Raw genomic sequence first — 21,385 nt, forward strand, 5'->3', positions numbered from 1 at the left:
GATTAGGGAAACCACCTGGGAGGCTGACTTGGCCCCTTCCCTTCCCAGGAGACAAATCTGGCCCTAAAACACAGAAATGCCTACAAGGAAGGTCTGGGATTGGAATAGTTCTCATCACAGAAAATCCCTCTTTCAGGCCTGGTCCTAGATAAAGTGGCCCTTCCGTATCGAAGTCAAAGAGCTGAAGAGGACTCTCAGCTGGGGTTTCATATTGCTCTTGTAACTCAGTTTCATCTCATCTTTGCTCTGTCACTCTGTGGGTACCAACAGCTTTGGCCAGGTATGAGGAAGTGTCCATTACTATTATTTGCTCTGACTGCTCTGCACAAAGATGCCAAGTAAGGGTGGAGCAAAGGCCTTGGCAGTTACTCTTGCCTTGGACAGATGAATGGCTGTAGTCCACCTTGTCCCTTAGTTGCACCTGTTTGTATTCCAAGCACTGTGAACGCAGATATTCAGAATCCCTTTATAATCAAGATGCCTAAATTCTGAAATCATTCCCCAGCTCTGTTAAAAAACTTGCCTTCTGTGATCTGGAGGCAAAGCAAGGATTTCTGACTACTGCTGATCGCTTCTGGAGCCCTGAGACTGGCCATTAGCAACTTGAAACCACAATTTTCACTGAAGACCCAAACCTCAGAGCACCTTTTATTTGCTAACGGCTACTAAACGGCCAAGGTGATGTTAGGGATGTAAAAAAGATGCTGCAAGTGCCCACAAGGTCAGGTTTTGTGGCAAGCCAGGACCACCACTAATTCTCCACGATGACTTCTCCACAGGACTTGCTCAAGCACAAGCACAGTTATCAGATGTGCATTCTGCACAGATTGCACCCACTGAGAAGAACAAGTCATGGTCTGCAACACAGACTTGTATACACCAGAGATCCCAGGTTGGCATTGTGGTCCGTGCTTAGCAGATCTTCCTGCTCTGGCCATCAGGACAGCGGGGACCGACAACACTCAGACGAGCTGTCCCAACCCAAATCCAAAGCAGCAGCTCGCAGGTCTCCTCTGCTGTTTCATGCCACACTCCAAACACGATGACTGGCTTACACACCTAAGCTACTCGGTCTCTCTCTCTCTGTGTTCCCTCTTCACCTCTACTCTATCACTTTTACAAGGGCTGGAGGCTGGCCTGAACAATTCTAAGCAGAGAACAGGCCGGGGCTGCCACAAAGGCTCCTGAGCAAGTGATCAGCCACAACATCTAGGTTAGCGTAATGATGTGGGAAAACGCTGGCCAAAAAAAAGACAGAATTTCCAAAAGGTAAATTTCTATGTATTCATGCGTAATCTTCAAAAGTTGTGTAAACAATTTTTTTCTACCTTCCCCCATCACTTGTACAATTTTTGTCAAGTCCAAACGTAATTTAAAATGAGGTAGGTAGTTTCTCTCTACTCGTGCCTTCATCTTTGTGTTGACTGTTGAGGCCTGTGCCATGAAAGCACTAGTGTCCCGTGCAGGGGGAGCACCAAGGGTGGCACCAGTGACTGCAGGAGCTTCTCAGTTGGCTATTTTCTCAATCTCGTCCAAGTCATCTGTGTCCAGTCTTTCTATTTTCTTATCTGGGGGAAAGAAAAGAGAATTCAAAGAGAGACCAACATGGGGTTACAGAGACACACACTCAGGGAAGGGACAGCACAGCAGGGAGGGAGGAAACACAGGTCTCTGCTGCCTAGGAACGTGCTGTGCCTCTGGCCACAGAGATCCTTCACTGAACCCCAAAGGCTTCCAGTGACTGAGCAAGGGACACGGACAGCAACAGCCAGAGCCCCAGGCCCCTCAGCCTGGCCGGGGGGGACTGTCATTCAAGTCCCTGAGCCCTGAGCTCTCCAGGTGTGCTCTTTGAGAACTTCCACATTGTAGGGAAGGAGGGGAATGGGACAGAGACAAAGGCCTCTCTCGGGGCCACAGGAAAACCTACCCTTCACCCTCCTCTCCCGCCCAGACTTGCCCCTGTAAGGTAAGGGCCCAGCAGGGGACACTCCCAGGGACTCACTGAAATGCTCCTGGATTCTGTTCAGGATGTTCATGCTGTGCTTGCTGTCCACCATGTTCACGGCCAGGCCCCTCTTGCCAAAGCGGCCGGTGCGCCCGATCCGGTGCAGGTAGGTCTCGTTGTCCGGGTTCCCATCCTTGTCCACGGGAAGGTCAAAGTTGATGACGACAGACACCTGTTCCACATCGATACCTGCATGAAGGAGAGTTGGACAGGAGTAAGGATGGGAGACAGAAATCACTGTCGTCCACAGTCAGGCCTACACACGCCAACCTCAGGTGGAAGGAACAGTCTGGGATGGGCCAGCTCTGGGATTCAGACAAAGGGGCAGGTAGCAGAAGCCAGAGGGAGAAAACAGAACTGTGGCAGGTGCTGACCAAATGATGAAATCAGCCATCAGGCTCCAGAGAGCCTCTGCTGGATACCAGTATCTGGAGAAGCAGCTAAAGCCTCACTGGGGGCCCCAAGAAGAGCAGGTGCCCTTCTAAGCCACCAAGTCAGGACTCCTGGCTTCTGTGAAAGTTCTCCTCTGCTGAGGGAATACAAACAGGCTCTTCTAGAAAACAGGATCTCCCGCAAACCACCGGAGTGTCCCACAGACGAGGATCTCTCCCGCTACCCCGAGCCTGCAGACCAGGACACAATCTCTGCTCACCGCGGGCACACACGTTGGTGGTGACCAGAACCTTCTCTTTGCCCTCTCGGAAGCGCTCAATCACTGCAGCCCTCTGCTCCACCACCATTTCACCACTCAGCAGAGCCACCTGGTGGCCTTCTTTTGAGAGCTCTGCTGCCAGCCAACTAGCTGTTTTGCGGGTCTGGAGTAAAAAGAATTGTTTTAAGCGAAGATACCTGTAAAAAAACAAATGAAGACACCTGCAGAAAAGTGGCTTGTTGCCATTAATATATATGAAGGCTCTACTGAGTTCAGTCAGCAGGTTAGGCTTAAAGTTTCTGAATATTTTTTAGCCATGTTATTTTTTTTGGACAAACTCCTTCAGTGATCTTAGTGTTTATCTATAAAGACTGGTTTGAGCCAAAGGTCTTCATTCCTAAATACCCTATATTATTAAAACTTTAAAATTATTTTCCTGGATGTTATTTGGAGGTTTTTTTCCCAAGTTATCTCTAAGAAGTGGGACCAAAGAAGGTTTAGATCTTCAGTCTTCCCCTTACAACTCATTACAACCTGTGAGAATATGTCCTGAGGCAGATGGAGGTGATTCATTTCCTTTCCAGCCACAGGGAAGGAACCTGGTCCCCCAGCACGAGTGGAGCTGGCTGAGAGGGAGGGCGCAGGGCCACACCCTCCAGTGGAGCTCCTCCCCGGCAGGCGGCCTCCTGCTGCCGCTGCTACTCACATGACAGAAGATCATGGCTTGAGCAATGGTGATGGCCCCGTAGATATTACACAAGGCCTGGAACTTCTCATCTCTGCTATTGCACAGGACGTAATACTGCTTGATGGTGTCCAGTGTCTCCTCCTCGCGCTTCAATTTGATGATGTTTGGGTCTGGGACCACTTTCTGGGCAAATTTCCAGACAGAGTCTTCGAAGGTGGCAGAGAAAAGCAGCATCTGGCAGTTCCTGGGAAGCATCCTGCAAGGGAAGGCCCAGGTGTTCGACATGACCCCGACCCAGTGTTTCACTGCAAGGAACAGAAGCACAGCCTCCCCAGGCTTGGATGACCTGCGTCCCCAGGAAGGTGGCAAAGCAGGGAGGAGCACTGCAGGGAGGAGGGAGGAGCAGACGTGGGGCAGGGACGGCTGGTGGTAGAGTCCCTAAGTCTCCTTCCTCAACCCAGGCTGGGGGTATGGTCAGTGCGACATGGAAATGGCCCACCAAACAAACGCCTCTGAAAGCTGCAGAGTAAAGAACTGGCAGGGGCAAGACGAGGGTGAAGTAAAAGGAGACGATGCTGCAGATCAGGAGGCCGAGAAGCTCCTCCTGGCTCAGGAGTTCCTACCTCTGGATGCGGATGCTCTGATCTTGGTGGCCCTGAGTAGCTATCATCACGTCAGCCTCATCCAGAACAAACACCTTGATCTTCTTGGGGTCAATGAACTTGAGCTTGGAGCACCAGTCCAGAACGGTCCCAGGGGTGCCAATGACAATGTGCTCACTGATCTTCTGACCTCTTTCCACTGTGGAGACAAGATGTGTTCTGTGGGTACTTCCATGGCAAAGCCAGCTCTACTCTCTGAGCAGTTCTAAAGCTATGATGTATTTTAAAGCAATTGTTTTGATGTTTGCATTAATATTTTAAGGAAAGGTTAGGATAGCACTACAGTATTTAATGGACATACACACACAAACCAGTAATGCTGAAAAGATTTGGTAAGAGTATAAACAATGAGATGGAAATGGTATTCTTTTACATTCTCTATAATCATCAATCCTCTTTCAAGGATTTCTTATCTTTATTTCTTCTGTCAACATCATTCTCCCTTGCCTGGGTTTGCATTTCCTCACAAGTAGACTTTTTCAAAGTTCTCACTCCAGTATACTTTGCCTCTCAGTTCTCCCAGCATCTATGTCAAATGAGTCAGTTGCCTTTACGTGCCCCTTTCCCAGGTCAGTAAATAAGATTCATTATGAAAGGTTTTGTCTTTTCCAAGAAACAAACTGCCTCTCTTAGAGTGCTTCCCCAGACTAGGCCTGGCACAGCATGGCACATTCTTGGCCCTGTGCAGCCTGAGATTGAGAATTTGGCTCATTTTGGGTTAGATGGTACTTACTGATTCAATTTTTAGTCCTTTAATTACAGTATAACCTTAACCAAATACATACCAGCTCCCATATAAGTCACAGCCAAGGGACTTCCCTGATGGTGCAGTGGTTAAGACTCCACGCACCCAATGCAGGGGACCCAGGTTCAATCCCTGGTCAGGAAACTATATCCCACATGCATGCCGCAACTAAGAGTTCACATGCCACAACTAAGGATCCCATGTGCCGCAACTAAGGAGGCTGTGAGCCGTAAGTAAGATCCAGTGCAACCAAATAAATAGTTTAAAAAAGTCACAGAGAAAATTTTGCCTTAACACGAATGTTGAGTCAATTTAAAGCTAACAAATGCTCCTTTTTACTTCAGTTAACAAACCGATTACTGCCCTCCACAAACACTCAGAATCCTCTGTCATTCTAACTCAGATACAAACTGCAAATATTTTAGATGTCTTAAGACATCTAATCTAGACTTAGATTTTCCACTAAGTTTTATTGTCATATTTACTTTTCTCTTCAGAACTGACATAAGAGGACTTCCCTGGTGGCGCAGTGGTTAAGAGTCTTCCTGCAAATGCAGGGGACATGGGTTTGAGCCCTGGTCTGGGAAGATCCCACATGCCGTGGAGCAACTAAGCCCGTGTGCCACAACTAATGAGCCTGTGCTCTAGAGCCCACGAGCCACAACTACTGAAGCCCCCGTGCCTATAGCCTGTGCTCCGCAACAACAGAAGCCACTGCAATGAGAAGCCCACACACTGCAACAAAGAGTACCCGCCGCTCGCTGCAACTAGAGAAAGCCTGTGCGCAGCAACAAAGACCCAATGCAGCCAAAAACAAATAAATAAACAAATTAAAAAAAAAAAGAACTGACTTAAGTTGGCATTAGGACATGTACACCAAGTGGACTTCTGCCAGTCATCAAGTCACAGGTTTGTGTTAAAGATCCATAGGACTCAACCAAGATTCCAACGAATTTATAATTACTTAAATATTGTAGTTTGTTGTAAAACAAGCAAAAGTAGACAGAATGGATAAAGAAAAAAGAATAATAAAAGTATCTCCCAGGGTTAATTGCCATGAACATTCTAGAACACTTTTGCTCTTCCAATGACATTAAAAAAAATCAGGCTATTTTTTAAGTAATTGGTCTGCTCAAAAAGTCAAATGTAACGTAGTGGAGGGGATGTGAGGAGACTATTCTAGACTGAAAGAAAGAGATATAACAACCAAATGCAATGCATATACACTGACTCAGTCTTGGTTCAACAAAAAAGACATAAAGAAACAGTTCTGGGACAATTAGGGGGAAATGAAATGGACTAGATGTTAGTTATTAAAAATGTGTTATTTTCTTGGTTGTGATAAGGATATTGTGGATATGCTGCAGAATGTTCTTACTATGAAGTGCACACTAAAGTACTTAGGAATAAAGAGCCACGGTGTCTACAATTTACTTTCAAATGATTCACCAAAAAAAAAAAAAAAATACGGACACATACACAGGTAAAGCAAATATGGCAAAATGTTTACTTTTCGAATCTAGGTGGAAGGCACATGTGTTCATTGTATTATTTCAACTGCATACATTTTGAAATTTTTCAAAATAAAAAGTAATTAGCTTAATTAACAAGGATCACATATTCATACTCACATTTATTGCCACGAACAGCATAAGCTAGCTTCAGTTCAGGGTAAAATTTGCCCATCTGCTCAATCACTTTTCCCGTTTGAAGAGCGAGCTCGTAAGTTGGGGAGAGGCACAGACACTGGTAGAGAAAGAATACAGAGAGAGAATTCAAGACACTATTATGCAACAGGGTATTACCATTAGAACTTAATGATTCCTCCAGCTGAGGCTGAAGCAAAGAATATATAAAGGGCACACCATTTGACTCTTTAAGCTGCAGAGTCATAAGCTGTAATTCTCGGGGGTCAGAACTCTGGCTGGGTAAAGACAGTTGAGAACAGCTATTGGCCACTGGAGTACCAAAAGCCCCATGTGAGTAGGGATCTGAAATTCCATTTGGAGATAAGCTTCCTTTTCTCTTACTCAGAGGGTTCTCAGAAGATCCTAATGGATGATAGTTGTAGATTAAGGAGGTTTTTCTTGCAACTAAGGAAGCCAAGCCTATCAGCAGTATCCCAGGACTGGCAAATCATCAAAAGGGGAACAGGATTTTTGTTATTACTGGAAGATCAACCATGCTGTTTGTGCTCAACTTACAGGGTTCTAGTTTATGTGAAAAGTAATACAAAGCTCAGGTTTTAATCCATCAAATGGCATTTCCCTTCCAGCTATGAGTTAGAAAACCCAAATTCACCAAGCCCTTACCTGGGGGTATCTGTTTGCAGGTTCTACTTGGCTGAGCATGGCCAACACAAAGGCAGCTGTTTTACCAGTACCAGACTGAGACTGGGCTATTAAGTTCTGTGGGCTGCACAAGAAAACAAACTGTTTAGGAGTATAAATCTCATGCATTCTTTCAGTGAATAAAAATGAAGCATAAAGCTTAATTAAAGAATGAATATTCCAACTTAATTTACAGAAGGAGGCCTTGGATTCTGTAGTAAAGTTACATACGCTAGCTTCACAAATAGAAGATTTTACGGTTTTGATTTGAAGTACTCCTTCCTTATCTTTTATCTATTCTTGACATAGCAGTGAGTGATTCTTTTAAAATGTGAGTCAGCTCATGTCACTTTTCTACTCAAAAACCTTCCAATCACTCCAGGTTTCATTCACAGCAAAAGTTAAAATTCTTCTAATGCCGTACAAGGTCGCACCTGATGTGGCTCCCCACTAGCTCTCTGTTCTCCACCTCACCACTGCCCTCCCCCTTCCTCACTCCACTCCACCACAACGGCCCCGGGGCTGCTCTGGAAACATGCCAGCCATGCTCTTGTCTGAGGGCTTCTGCACTGGCTATACAGTGCCTGGTACCACTGTCCCCAGATGATAACATGCCAACTCTCTCCTCTCCTTCAAGTCTTTGCTCAGATATCACCTATTTAATGAGATTCTACCCTAACTACTTGATTTAAAATTGCAACCTACTTTGAAAAGCCTTAAAAAAGATGTACTGGTAGATGGATACATGATAAAGCACAGTAAATAGTCACAGTAAAATGTCACTGAAAGAATCTAGGAGGTGGGTATATATAGGTATTCACTATAAAATCCTTTCAACTTTTCCATAATAAAACGTTGAGAGTAAAACTGCAGTCAGGTCCTTGGTATTCCCAATCCCCCCATCATGCTCTATTTTTCTCCTTAGCACTTATCACCTTTTTAAAAAAGACCTTTATTGAGATATAATTCATATACCATACAATTCATCCATTTAAAGTATACAAGTCAATTATTTTGGTATATTACATTAATGATTTTTTAAATTGTGGTGAAATAGATAATATAAAATTTGCCATTTTTAAGTGTACAATTCAGGGGCATTAATTATATTTACAATCTATCACCTTTTAACAGACTATATATTTGATTTATTTTTAATAAAAATATATCATCTATACTCCAAACTAGAATGTAAGCTCCTTGTGAGCAAGGATTTTGGTCTGCTTTGTTCACTAATGTATCCAAGTGCCTAGAATAGTATCTGTTACAAACCAAGCCCTCAATAAATATGTTAATGAAGAAAAAGTACTAGAAAATTCTCTCAGATCTCTTCTAACATTGACAATCTAACACTGAGCATCTAAGAAAGCATCAAGATCCATAAATACAAGTGGCAAATGTGAAACAATCTAATAAACATTCAATTTATTCATTTTTAAGTATGCTCAAAAGACATTATCCATCTTGAAAAATACATTATGACACAGAACAAAAAAAAACTTTGAGAAAATACAGACCTAAAGTATCTATTTTCAGACAAATAGGGAAAGGGGGATTTAGGATTATATGCAGTACAAATTTAGATAATCGTATGTGATGTAGGGATCAGTTTTTATAAAAAGTTCCTCATGCTCTAGAACCTTGTTCCTCAAAATGTGGTCTGACACCAGCAGCACCAGCAACACCGGGAAGCTTATTAGAAATGGTGAACCTCAGTCCCTACCTCAGACTTACTGAAATCAGAATCTGCATTTTAATAAATTCCTATGAGATTCAAACACCTGTGAAAGAGTAAAAAGCACTGCACCAGAAAATGACCTTAGCAATTGTACTATTCTGGTCTCCTAGAACCCTGTTTGGTTTTTGTCTTCTACATTTGACCCATATATTTTACTTATCCATATAATGAAATCATGGTGTATATAAATGATATAAATGTATTTACCAACATAGAAATATTATTATGTAATTATCGTATCAAAAAAATATTTAAACATTTTATATGGTTCCTTTAAGAAAAAAGTATACATATGCAAGTTTACATAGAAAAACATCTAGAAGTCTCTACTCCAAATATTAATAGTGTAGGGGAGAGGGAGATTACAAATTATTTCTTATTTTTCACTGTTTTCTAACTTTTCTAAAATGACCATGTAATTACTAGTATAGTTTTTTAAAATAATAAAAGTTAAAAAAAAAACATGGGAGGTTAAAAATGGGATAGAGTTGCATTAGGACACGTACGGCTCAGCAAGCATTAAAGGCAATGCATTCTCCTGTATCTTCGATGGACGGTTGAAGCCCATGGCGTAGACTCCCTGGAGAAGCTGTGGTTTCCTAGAAAAACAGTTAAAGATGAAAGTCACAGTCTCTTTGGTTAAGGAAAGAAGCCACATATCTAGCTAACAGTACTAGAATTGTGAACTGGACACAATGTATGAGTGCGGCTAAAGCTTTTACAAATTACCTAGAAATTTTACTTACTAGCCCAAAGCAGCTAAATTCTTTTATTAAACTTGTGTTAAGTAAAAATGTTCTGTAGTGATGAAAAAACACTTGTAACAGGCCTAGGATTTCTATCTAAACACAAAGGGGAGAGACAGAAAGTAGATACTCACAGCCGAAGCTCCTCGAAGGACTTCACTGAGTAGAGCGGGGAGTTTGGATCCCGCTGCAGGACTTCCACTTGGTTGGTGTTATCAACAAGGTTGCTTCTGATCAGCTTGTTGAGTAAGGACTGGGCGGCTCTGTCCTCTGTCAGGAAAAAAAGAGTGTGAAGATTTTAAAAAGTCCATGAAATCCAGCGTGATGATCTCATCTGAATTCAGCTGCCATTGGTATTTTAAGCAATAACATGCATTTGTACTGGGGCTCCTAATTCAAGGTATAGCTTAGTTTTGATTTATAAATGCATTTAAAATAGTTTTATTAAAGGGAAAAATTATGATACTCGTATCATCTGTTGGGGCCTCATATTCTTCTCCAGAACTCTATTCCTAACAACTATCCTTTCTTGAGGTTACTGATTTCTCCTATCCAAACCCAAATATTTACTCCCCAATTTACACTCAATAAAAATTTAAAATTATGAGCTTAAGGGACTTCCCTGGTGGTGCAGTGGTTAAGCATCCGCCTGCCAATGCAGGGGACACAGGTTCGATCCCTGGTCAGGGAAGATCCCACATGCTGTGGAGCAACTAAGCCCGTGCGCCACAACTACTGAGCCCACGTGCCACAACTACTGAAGCTTGCGTGCCTAGAGCCCATGCTCTGCGACAAGAGAAGCCACCACAATGAGAAGCCCGCACACCACAGCGAAGAGTAGCCCCCACTCGCTGCAACTAGAGAAAGCCCACGCACAGCAACAAAGACCTGATGTAGCCAAAAATAAATAAATAAAATAATAAAATAAAATTATGAGCTTAAAAAACACATCACAACAATGGGAAAAAAACCAAATTAACAAAGTCTGTATCTTGATGTTGGATAAGCTGTTCATTAAATGTGTCAAAATACCAACAAATATATATAATTTTATTAGGAAATGGTGACGCAAGTTAAAATTTCTTTTATAAAGACCAATACAAGATAATCATTCAGGGAATATTTCCTGCTGCTGCTGAAGTTTATCAGTTGTTCAAAGTAAAATTTCTCTAAAATGTAAAGAATTAGAATCCCTTTACCAATGACTATGTTGAACTTTATTAGCACTGTGACTCCCATTAAAGTCCAGCCAAGTAAGGTGTAAAAATGAAACCTCATAACATTCCATTCTCTTAGACTGTAGAACTTCATGTATATGTAACTCTAGGCTAAGTTACCTTTCTCTTCTTCATCTGACTTCTCTGCATTAGCATTGGTCTTGACCACAGCACCTTTATCAGACACAAAGCGGCCGTCATTCAAAATCACATCCCATACCCAACAGCTGAGACAATTCAAATTCTATGAGACACTAGAAATGTAAAGGCCTGGGGAGCAAAAAAATAAATGAGGAAACCAAGCCACAGATAAAAACATTTTATTGTTCCTATATAAACAAAGGTATGAAAACTGTCGCTTATATTTCAGTTCTTTCCAAGTCCTCTCACTTTACCTCAAAAACTAATATTAATCCCTCACACCATCAATATTTCTCTCATGTTACAGAAAGATGGTTTTAGCAATGACCAAAACCACCTTGATGCTCAACAGAGGAATATCTATATCTATGCAAATCATATTTCGTCAATATACAAACACCATAGTGCCATTAAGACTCTCTGTATATAAATTGTTGATTAATAGAAACATATATTCAATGTTGTAGTTCTGTAAAAACATACAGAAAAATAATTCAGAGTGAGGTGTTACAATTTCTCCCCTATAATGTTAAATACATCAACAAAAATTCAATGGACATCTTAGGTTTTTGGTAGCTACGATTTCAGAATAATTACAATAGGTTAACCCTCAGGTTGTTCATACTTTGTCTATCTCATCTCAAATTGAGGAATATTTTAAAAAACAAATAATCATTGGCAGTATATTTTCATGGTTAGTAATACACTTTATAATTTATAAGCCAATTAGGCATCCTCATGCTTATATGAAGCAGACCACCAAACAATCCCGTTTGTTGATTCCCAAGTCAAATGACTGCCAATATCTGCTGGCGCCCTGTCTGGTACACATATAATTTTTTTCCAGACAGTTGTTATGTTAAAACATTAATACTAAAGGAAATTATTTTTGTTTTCAAACTAGCATTTAGTTACTCACCATTGGCATCTGGTTTGATTTTCTCTTCCTTAAGATGCAAGTTGCTGAACTAAATGGAGAACATGGGGGGTAAAGTGTCAGGAAAATCACTTAAAAGATTTTGCATCAATAGTGCCTCCCCCAGTGAAGCTGGGAAGAAATGAACCACTCTCATGACCTATTCGTTAGGACATAGTCATTAGGTTGTTCTGCTGGGCTCCTTTTGTTAACTAAATGTTAGAGTGAGAATAAACAAAATATCCCACAAAACCAGTGGAAAAAAACTGGTTACACAACAGCTCAAAATCCACACTTCCTAACTACAATCCTTAGAAAGAATTATAATAATTTGTGAGTTTGCTTAATGCCCGGATTACACAGATTCTCTCAATCTCTCAACAGAATACCATTTAAGTTGTCACTCATTTTTCAAACAAGAGGAAATTTAGAGACATACTGGAAAATGCAGTCATTCTTCAGAGAACACTGAGGCGAGAAGACTGCAATGAAAAGCATCTGTGGGTGGGAATCAGTCACGCTGCAGGCTATGTTGGAGTGACAGGGCCACAGCACGCCAGTATGCATCCTCACATTCGGGTTGCCTCGTGCTAGATGTCTGGTATTTTAAATTGGGAACAGCCTAGAGCATCATGGCACACTATGTAATCAAAATACCCAGCAGGATGAAGTGGGACTAGAAAGGAAGGGATAAAGGAAAGACATTTCAAAGAAAGATTTATTAGGACTTTGATCAAACACTGTAAGTTAGGGATATCCTGGAAGGACTTATCTCCCCTATTAGTATGAAAATTTGTCAATTATACCTCAATAAAGCCAAAAAAAAAAAAAAAGAAAGAAAAGAACAGAACTTAAAGACGGGATATTTTTATTTTTAGTTGACCTTTGGATCTAGCCAAAGCAGGTGCTCTAATCATAAAATATTAAGTGGGGCTTAAGATATCATGTAGAGAAGGGAAAAAGAATGAAAATCACCACCACAATCAAATGGCTATTGCTTAAAGCACCACTTGCACAGGTTTTCTATGTCTTGAGGTTCATTTCTGCTCTTCCTCTAAGTCCAATAAAGGGGAAAGTGGAGGGAGGAATGAAAAAACTGTTTTAATGGTTAGTTAGCTGGGAATGGAGGAACCTCACTTCTATTGATGGAAACTGAAAAGGGAGTTTCTGGTGTCTGTCTACTTCGCTGTTGGGGTGGATGGAGGAGGAAGCAGGGGGCGGGGGAACACACTGGAGAGACTGGCAAGACAGGGAATTGGCAAAAAAAAAAAAAAAAGGAAATCACTATGAAGCAGTAAAAATCCTTCATTAATTCTGAATGACAGAGAGCACACTAACAAATAATGAATGAGGCAACCTGCACCATGTTAGGATATATAGTAGGCGTTCAATATATTCTAGTCTTCATTAAAGCACTCCTCTTCCACATCCTGCCAATGAACATGGTTTAAGCCTAATATTCAAGGCTGTTAAAAACAGAGACAGACAGACTGACTTACTGGCAATATTTACAAGAACAGGGTTAATAGTACTCACTCCTAGGGTGATAACTGCTACCTAAAATAAATGATAGGGTTGAGGTATAAGTGAGTTAGAAATATCCTTTACTGTAATAATCAGTGATAAATGGACAACCTATTCTTTTGTTGGTATATTGTTAAAATTGAAGCTAACAGAGTACATAAACAGTTAAAATAAATAAAATGCAACGTACAGAAAAAGTGGATAGCAACAATGTAAATGAAACCAAGAAATGTTGTTTTGATTACAATGTATCAGAATTCTGGAGAGGTTCCAGCAGATTCTGAAAACATACTCAGCCCTCACTTTGCTGTAAGGATCTCAAAGCCTAAACAGCAAAAGCACCAGGACAGTGAAGTTCACATCACCTACTGCAGTGTCAGTGAACTGAACGCTGAAACTTACGTTGAAAGTCCAGTTAGTTCCGATTCCTTCCTTTGCTCCATTTACTTGGACCAAAAAGGAGAAACCAATTTCTCTTGCAACTTCATTCAAAACTATTTTGCCATCCAAAAAATTAACCAAAAGGCAAAAAAGCCAAAACATCCACCTTATAATATCTACATTTTTTCAAGGCCTTTAGTTAATATTTTCGCTTTTAAGATGTGTTAAAATAATTGGAATCTATACAGTTACACACTGCATTTTATTCAAAAGCTACTTGAGAAAGGATTCTTGAGACAGAAGAAGGAAGATTAAATGGTTATTCAGTTATATTGAATAAGGAATGCCTTAGGCACAATGGTGAAGTAGGAGACTTAAGAGTCTTACTCATTAGAGTTTCCTACCCCCTTTGCCCTTCTCTAAATTGAAATTTCCTAAGGAACAAGGGGAACAAAGAGGAACCACAGGGGAATGAGGAAATAAACATAAATAGGATTTAATATTTTCTTTTCTAAAATGAATAAGAAATGGAGCTTGATGAATATTTAAAACACAGTAACCTTGCACTGCACATGTCAGAGTCACCTACATCACACAATTCCTGTGGAGATCCTCAGTGGGAGTTCCACAAGGCAGAAGGAAAGAGCTGTCTTTACTCATTTGTTCAGTTTTAGAATATTGGGATCTATTATAATTTACCTGTGCAAGATTAAGTAAATTCACAAAACTTATCCAGGTTCAACTAATCTGTACAATATGGATAAGTAATTCAAGATTCCTGCAAAGAAAATGAATTATAGATAACAATAACTATAATAATAACAATCACTTATATAGCACTTATTTCAGGCATGTCCATAAATCAGTGAGGTAGGTACTATGATTATCCCCATTTAATAGATGTGGAAATTGAGGAACAGAGAAGTTAAGCAATTTGCCCAAGGTTATAAGTGTTGGGCCCAGAATACAAATCCAAGTCTGTCTGGCTACAAAGTCTTAGGTCTTAACTTCTACACAATAGTGCCTCTCATAGATGATACTAATCTCAAAAAAATAATAATAAACTTAAAGATGATACAATGATGCAGTCACTTTGGAAAACAGTATGGCAGTTCCTCAAAAGTTAAACACAGAGTTACTATATAATCCAGTGATACCACTTTTAGATAGATACCCAAGAGAACTGAAAATGTCCACACAAAAACTTGTACATGATCAAGTACATACGAATGATCACAGCAACATTATTCATAATAGTCAAAAAGTAGAAACAATTCAAATGCCCATCAATGGACATCAATGAATAGATAAATAAAATGTGGTATCTATACAATGGAATATCATTTGGCAATAAAAGTGAATGAAGTACTGATACGTGTCACCACATGGATGAACCATGAAAACATGCTAAGTGAAAGAAGCCAGCCACCAAAGAGCACATATTATATGATTCCATTTATAGGGAATGTCCTGAATAGGCATATCTAAGGGGACAGAAAAAAGATTAGTGGTTACAAGGGGCTGGGCTGGGAGGCTGAGGAGAAATAGGGGTGACTGCTGACAGGTACAGGTTTCTCTCTGAGGTGATGAAAATGTTTTAAAATTGACTGTGGTAATGTTGATCTAATCTTCCTATTACATAAAAAAATTAACTCAAAATGGATCACAGACATAAATGTGACATTTAAAGCCATAAATCTTCTAGATGAAAATACAGGTGAAAAGCTTTGAGGCCTTGGGTAAGGTATATTTCTTAGAGAGAACACAAAAAGAACTAATCATGAAAAAATTGACAAATTAGAATTAGCCAAAATTGAAAATGTCTCCTCTTCAAAAAAGTACTGTTAAGAAAATTAAAAGGCAAGCTCCAGTCAGGGAGAATATTTATGCAAATGACATATTTGATAAAGGACTTGTATCCAGAATACATAAAGAATTCTCCCAACTCAATAATAAGAAAACAATCAAAATTTTTAAGTGGGCAAAAGATTTGAAAAGCCACTTCAAATAAGTTATACAGGTGGCAAATAAGCACATGAAAAGACTCTCAACATCATTAGTCATTAGGGAAATGTAAATTAAAACCTCAGTGACGGGCTTCCCTGGTGGCGCAGTGGTTGAGAGTCTGCCCGCCAATGCAGGGGACATGGGTTCGTGCCCCGGTCTGGGAAGATCCCAGCGGCTGGGCCCCTGAGCCATGGCCGCTGGGCCTGTGCGTCCGGAGCCTGTGCTTCGCAACGGGAGAGGCCACAACAGTGAGAGGCCCGCGTACCACAAAAAAAAAAAACCCAAAAAAACAAAAACAAAACCTCAGTGACATACTATACACCTATTAGAATGGAGGGAAAAAACTGGCCATGCTGTGCTGGTGAGGATGTGGAGCAACTAGAGCTCTTAGCCATTGCTGGTGGTATTACAAAATGGTACAGCCACTTTAGAAAACAGTTTGGTTTGTAACTTATAAAGTTAAACATACACTTAACATATAACCCAGCAAATCTCACTATTAGGTATTTACCCAAGAAAAATGCAAACATAAGTCCATACAAAAACCTGTATCCTAATGTATATAATAGCTTTATTCATAAATGCCAAAAACTAGAAAATACACAAATGTTCATCAACAGAAGACTAAGTAAGCTGTGGTACACCCATGCATGGAATACTACCCAGCAATAAAAAAGAACAAACTACTGATCCATGCAACAATATGGCTGAATCGCAAACGCATTATGTTAAGTGAAAGCCAGATTTTTCAAAAGGCTACATATTATATAATTCCATTTATACCACATTTTGGAAAAGGTGGAACTAAAATGACACAAAACAAATCAGCAGCTGTCAGAGATGGGTGGGGAGAAGGAAGTGAATGCAAAAAGTTTGAGGGAACTTTTTGGAGTTGTAGAAACGTTCTATATATTGATTGTGATGGTGGCTACACAACTGTATGTCTCTGTCAAAATTCACAGAACTGTAGCACTAACAAGGGTGAATTTTACTTTATATAAACTATATCACAACAAACTTGACTTAAAAAAATTAAAAGGCAGTCCATGAGATCCAACATTCAACTGATAAGAGTCTGGAAAGAGGAAATGAAGAAAAACCAAGGGGAAGAAATCAACAATGAAATTTTTCAAGAAAATTTCCCATAACACAAGGACAAGAGTTTTCCAGATTGAAGTTCCCACCCAGTGCCTAGTAAAATGAATGAAAATAGACCCATATCAAGAAACATCATCATGAATTTTCTGAATACTGGAGACAAACAGAAGATTCTTCAAGCTTAGAAAGGGAAAAAGAGGTCACATCGGGAATCAGAATGGTTTCAGACATCTCAACAACAAATACAGAAATCTAGAAGGCAATACAACAATGTCTTTAAGGTTTGCAGGAAAATAATTTCCAACTAACAATTCTACACCCAGCAATACTATTGTTCAAATGATAGGGCAAAATAAGCTAATTTCGGAAAGGCAGTATCTTAAAAAATTTACTTCCTATACACCTTCAGAAAGCTGATAAATGGCTCCACCAAATCGTGAAAGATGAAGAGAGGGGATACAGAAAGGGAGGGATCCAATACAAGAGAAGAGGAGGAAGTCCCCAGATTGAGGGCAAAGGGAAATTTGCCCTGTTCCCCTCCAGCCCCCAAAATGAACTGGGGCAACTAGTACAGTTATTTTGTTTGTTTGTTTTTTGCGGTACGCGGGCCTCTCACTGTTGTGACCTCTCCCGTTGCGGAGCACAGGCTCCGGACGCGCAGGCTCAGCGGCCATGGCTCACGGGCCCAGCCGCTCCGCGGCATGTGGGATCTTCCCGGACCGGGGCACGAACCCATGTCCCCTGCATCGCAGGGGGACTCAGAAATGGAATTGACAGATCACTTGATGTGTGGGAACATCCTGAGATAAACTTAGACAATTAGCAAAGAGGCTGGGGTTGAATTGGTGATAAACACAAAGAAAAAAAACGGCAGTTACAAATTCCAAGGGAAAAGTTGTATAGGAAATAAAGGTATTCCTGAGTTACTAATAATATAAGCACAGAATACTGATCTAACTAAAATCACAATATAATGGAAAGATGGGGAATGGGAAGGTGTGCTTTTGTGGTGGGGAAAGGAGGATGGAGTAAAGTGTCAAAATCAATAAACACCTAAACCGGAAAATTCAACAAGTAGCAAAGCAAGCATGTTATTCAGGGAACAAGGAGGTCAGTATCGTAAATCAATGTCAAGAGAAATAACAGTTTTCTTTGGGGAGGAAGAAACTGGCGGGAACCACTTTCTGAAACTATTTGACCCTTTATCTATGTGCATATGAAACATTTTTATCAGTTATAAAAAATAAGACCAAGTCCTTGTTCTCGAGAAATTAACAGAAATAAGTACCAACAAAGCGGGTTCAAAGCACTATGAGAACTCGAGTGTTTAGGCGGGAAAAATGAATTCCACATAGTAACGTTTAACCCATATCTTGCTTACTGTGTGTCAGGCCCAGAACAAAGTTAAGCGGATCAGGAGAGGATTTACTGCCAAGCCTACAGAGTCAGTCATTCATCATCACTGAGCAAGCTGAGGAAGCACACAAATATGAATGAATAAGCCATGGTTCCTGAGCCCAAGCAGCTCAGAATCGGAAGGTGGAAAATGACACCTACATAGGTGATTATTACAATTCAGGGTCCTGACTCCAGGAAGACAGGCGGGCGCCTGGGCTCTTTAGCTATGGGAGCGCTCACCAGCGTTTACGTAATCTGTCGGGGGCTGGCGGGTGGGTAAACAAAGCCAGCTCAGGGTCCAGGCTCCATCCCTACGCGCACCCCATCCTGGCCCAGACCAACCTAGGGAGTGTCTTTTCCCAGGCATCTGATCCCGGCCAAAACGGCCCCCTGACCCTTTTACGGCTGAAGCCAACTCACCGACTCGGCTGCCGCTTCCTGCTCGTCCACCGCCAGGGCCCACGAGTCGGTGGCCATGGTCGCAGGCACGGCTGGGACGCAGGTGCCGGCAAACTAGCCGGCTGGCGCGGCGCGATCCGCGATCTGGATAGACTCCCGCCCCAAAGAGGGGGGAATTCTTTCGCTCAGGCGCTGGGGATCGGAAGCGGCGCGCCGCAGTGACGTCAGAATCCGCGCCGGACCGGCCGCCCCTCACCCGCTTTGGACTGGCACTTTGGTCGCCTTCAGGCCCCCACCCCTTCATTGCTCTTGGTTTCTTATCGAACGTCCAGAACCACAGACTAAGGTAGTATCTTAAAGTGCCTAAGGTCAACCGGCTCTCCAACCAAAGAGCAAAACCACGTTTTGCTCTCTATTGCCACCGTGCTGGGAGAGATGCCACATTCTCTCTCAGTACGGTGGCATAGAAGATGCTCATATAGATTGAATATACCAATACACAAAACCGTTACGGATAGTGAGCAAGATGAATTTGAAAGAGATTTTTAACTTCGCTTTTCAGGTTGGTAATTTTAAATGTCCAGGTGTTGGATAGGGTGTTGGGAATCAGCCCTCTCAAACACCGTTTGGTTAAAAATTTGTCCCACAGACTATGTGCCAACATCACTTACAGGAATTTGACCTTGAAAAATACTCAGAGTGGGTGCTAGGGAAATGTGTTCCAGGTAGAAAATCAGACAAAAAGCAAGCAGGTTTGTGGAACCAAACACAGTTTCTGGGATGATGACAAGAACCAGGGATGAAGTTGATAGGAGGTCCATGAAAAGGGCCGTGCAGAGCAGCTTATGAGCAAATGAGTTCACTCGAGGGATCGCCCCACTCTGGTGTAACATTTAGAGTTAGCCTTGCCTGGCTAGAATCCCAGCTCTCTTATGTAAGGGTTCTGTGACTGGGAGAATTAAAAATATGTGTGTGTGTGTGTGTGTGTGTGTGTGTGTATACATGGCTTTTAGAAGAGGTAAAATAAGGATTAAGTGTGACACTTTCCCTTAACTGGGATCAAACAAGCTTCTCTCTCCTTGCTACTTCACTAGAAAGAAGCTGGGCACTTCCCTGCAACCTGAGTGAGAAATGAATCCCCACTTCTTTCACTTTGCCAGTAATCCACTACAACAAATTAATTTCAAGTTAACAGTGGGGTCTATGGGGAATTTTACTTGTAGACTATAAGTAAAAATGTTTGGGAAAGGGTAAAGCAGTTCCTACAATCCTCTTCTTGCCATGATTTTTTTTCTCCCGCACTCTTTACAGGGTTAATTTGGGGGAGATTTTTTTGGACCCTACAGGTGACGATGTGCAAGAAGAAAAAGGTAAATATGCATTATGGCAGGCCATGACCTACATCTCCTCATGTGAGAAGCAACCCTGGGAATGTCTTGCCAAATTATATTGATCACAGGGCTAAAAGAGGTTAAGGAACTTTTATGTTTAATGAGGTTAAAAATAAGCCATTAAAGGTGCAGAACTGTATACAATAGGATCCACTTGTGCAAACAAAACAAACTCATATATGCTTGTACATACTACAGAAAATGTATAAGATACCCACAGAACTGGTATCAGTGGCTGCTTCTAGTGAGGGGCTCTAGAAGTCTGGGGTGGGAGGAGACTTCCTTTTCATTGTGTACAGCTAATCCTTTGAAAATTTTTCCATGTGCGTGTTTTCCTTTTAAAATTGTATTTCAGACAAACAGGAAAGGGAATACTAAACAGACACCTAGATTCCCACCTCACGGCTTAAGAAATAAAACAATTAAGATTCAAATGAAGCCCCTGCATTGCCATCCCAAGAGACAGAAGCTCTCCTGAATTTTAGTGCTTATCTTTCCCATAAATGCTTTTAGTATGTATAGCTTTTCCTATTTAAAAAGAAAAAAAAACTTAAAAAATAAGCCCCAGGATTCTAGACTTTTATGTGTCCACCCCCAACACCTGCACAATGTGAGACTTCTGGTAAGAAGGAAACTGGTTCCCAAAGTGGGGCTGTGGAGAGGAATCAAGGGAATAAGAGCCCCTGGATTTGAATTCAGCCTCCTGCATTTACTCCCACGTGACCTTAGGCAGCCCGTCTCCTCTGAAATCCTGGTAAGCACTCATCTCACGGTTCGAGGATTCAACCACATCACAAGGTTAAGGGCCATCGGCCCAGTGCCTGGCCCTTGGCGAAGGCTTGATTAAATATACGCTGTTATTATTATTCCTGTCCCTCCCTCCCGTCCCAGCCCGGGGTGGGGGCGGGGAAGAACCCTGAACGTGGAGAAAAAGGTCTTGTTTCTACCCTCAGAGATACTCACGTCGCCCACAGGCAGGGCGAGCGGAAAGCGCCCTACGGCGCGACCTCGGAACGGGCTAGCAGCCCCAGCCATCGCCCCTCAGCATTGCGGTTACCACCGCCAACGGCCGCTCACAGCCCGAGCCTCATTGGCTGAGGCTTAGAAGCCAGTCCCGCCAGCCAATCAGAGAAGGGGAACGGCAAGCCTGGCGCATGCGCACCAAAGTACCTGGGTGCAAAAGTCTAGGTCTAAGTTTCAACAGGGGTAGCCTTTGGGTATTGAGCTTTTTCCCCCCCTCCCCCCGCCTTGAGTTTTTTAAACCGAGTTGTTTTTTGCTGAATGTCAGGCTCCCGCCTTAGGTTGGAAACTCCATAAGGACAGGGCAGTGCTCTCCTTAATCTTGAT

At 41.7% G+C, this 21,385-nt stretch overlaps 1 protein-coding gene across 3 annotated transcripts; it reads right to left on the reverse strand.

The window, feature by feature from the left end:
- Positions 1 to 1,259: 1,259 nt before the first annotated feature.
- LOC132510321 (ATP-dependent RNA helicase DDX19B) lies at positions 1,260 to 21,105 on the reverse strand. 3 transcript variants are annotated; one of them, XM_060132206.1, is made up of 13 exons: positions 21,002 to 21,105; positions 18,669 to 18,839; positions 11,844 to 11,892; positions 10,904 to 10,957; positions 9,701 to 9,836; positions 9,327 to 9,419; positions 7,065 to 7,167; positions 6,384 to 6,498; positions 3,969 to 4,146; positions 3,364 to 3,601; positions 2,658 to 2,820; positions 2,003 to 2,194; positions 1,260 to 1,568 (listed from the first exon to the last, which is right to left on the reverse strand). In XM_060132206.1, exons 2-13 carry the CDS (start codon positions 18,723 to 18,725, stop codon positions 1,507 to 1,509), a joined length of 1,440 nt encoding a protein of 479 aa, XP_059988189.1. In that variant the 5' UTR covers positions 18,726 to 18,839; positions 21,002 to 21,105; the 3' UTR covers positions 1,260 to 1,506. The 3 variants fall into 3 exon arrangements, with proteins under 3 accessions (XP_059988189.1, XP_059988188.1, XP_059988190.1); XM_060132205.1 differs by lacking the exon at positions 18,669 to 18,839 and having other exon boundaries at positions 21,002 to 21,102; XM_060132207.1 differs by lacking the exons at positions 10,904 to 10,957; positions 11,844 to 11,892; positions 21,002 to 21,105.
- Between the last annotated feature and the right edge of the window lie 280 nt (positions 21,106 to 21,385).

This window comes from Lagenorhynchus albirostris, chromosome 19 (assembly GCF_949774975.1).
Source record: "Lagenorhynchus albirostris chromosome 19, mLagAlb1.1, whole genome shotgun sequence".
In the NCBI taxonomy this organism is placed as follows: Eukaryota; Metazoa; Chordata; class Mammalia; order Artiodactyla; family Delphinidae; genus Lagenorhynchus; species Lagenorhynchus albirostris.

Excerpts from the sequence above, each read along its gene's own strand:
- LOC132510321 (XM_060132205.1), bottom strand. The coding sequence starts at position 21,073 with ATGGCTGGGGCTGCTAGCCCGTTCCGAGGTCGCGCCGTAGGGCGCTTT. Across the intron at positions 4,147-6,383 it reads TGCTGTTCGTGGCAATAAAT|TGGAAAGAGGTCAGAAGATC; the intron begins GTGAGTATGAAT and ends TTGTCTCCACAG. Across the intron at positions 3,602-3,968 it reads CAGAGCATCCGCATCCAGAG|GATGCTTCCCAGGAACTGCC; the intron begins GTAGGAACTCCT and ends CTTCCCTTGCAG.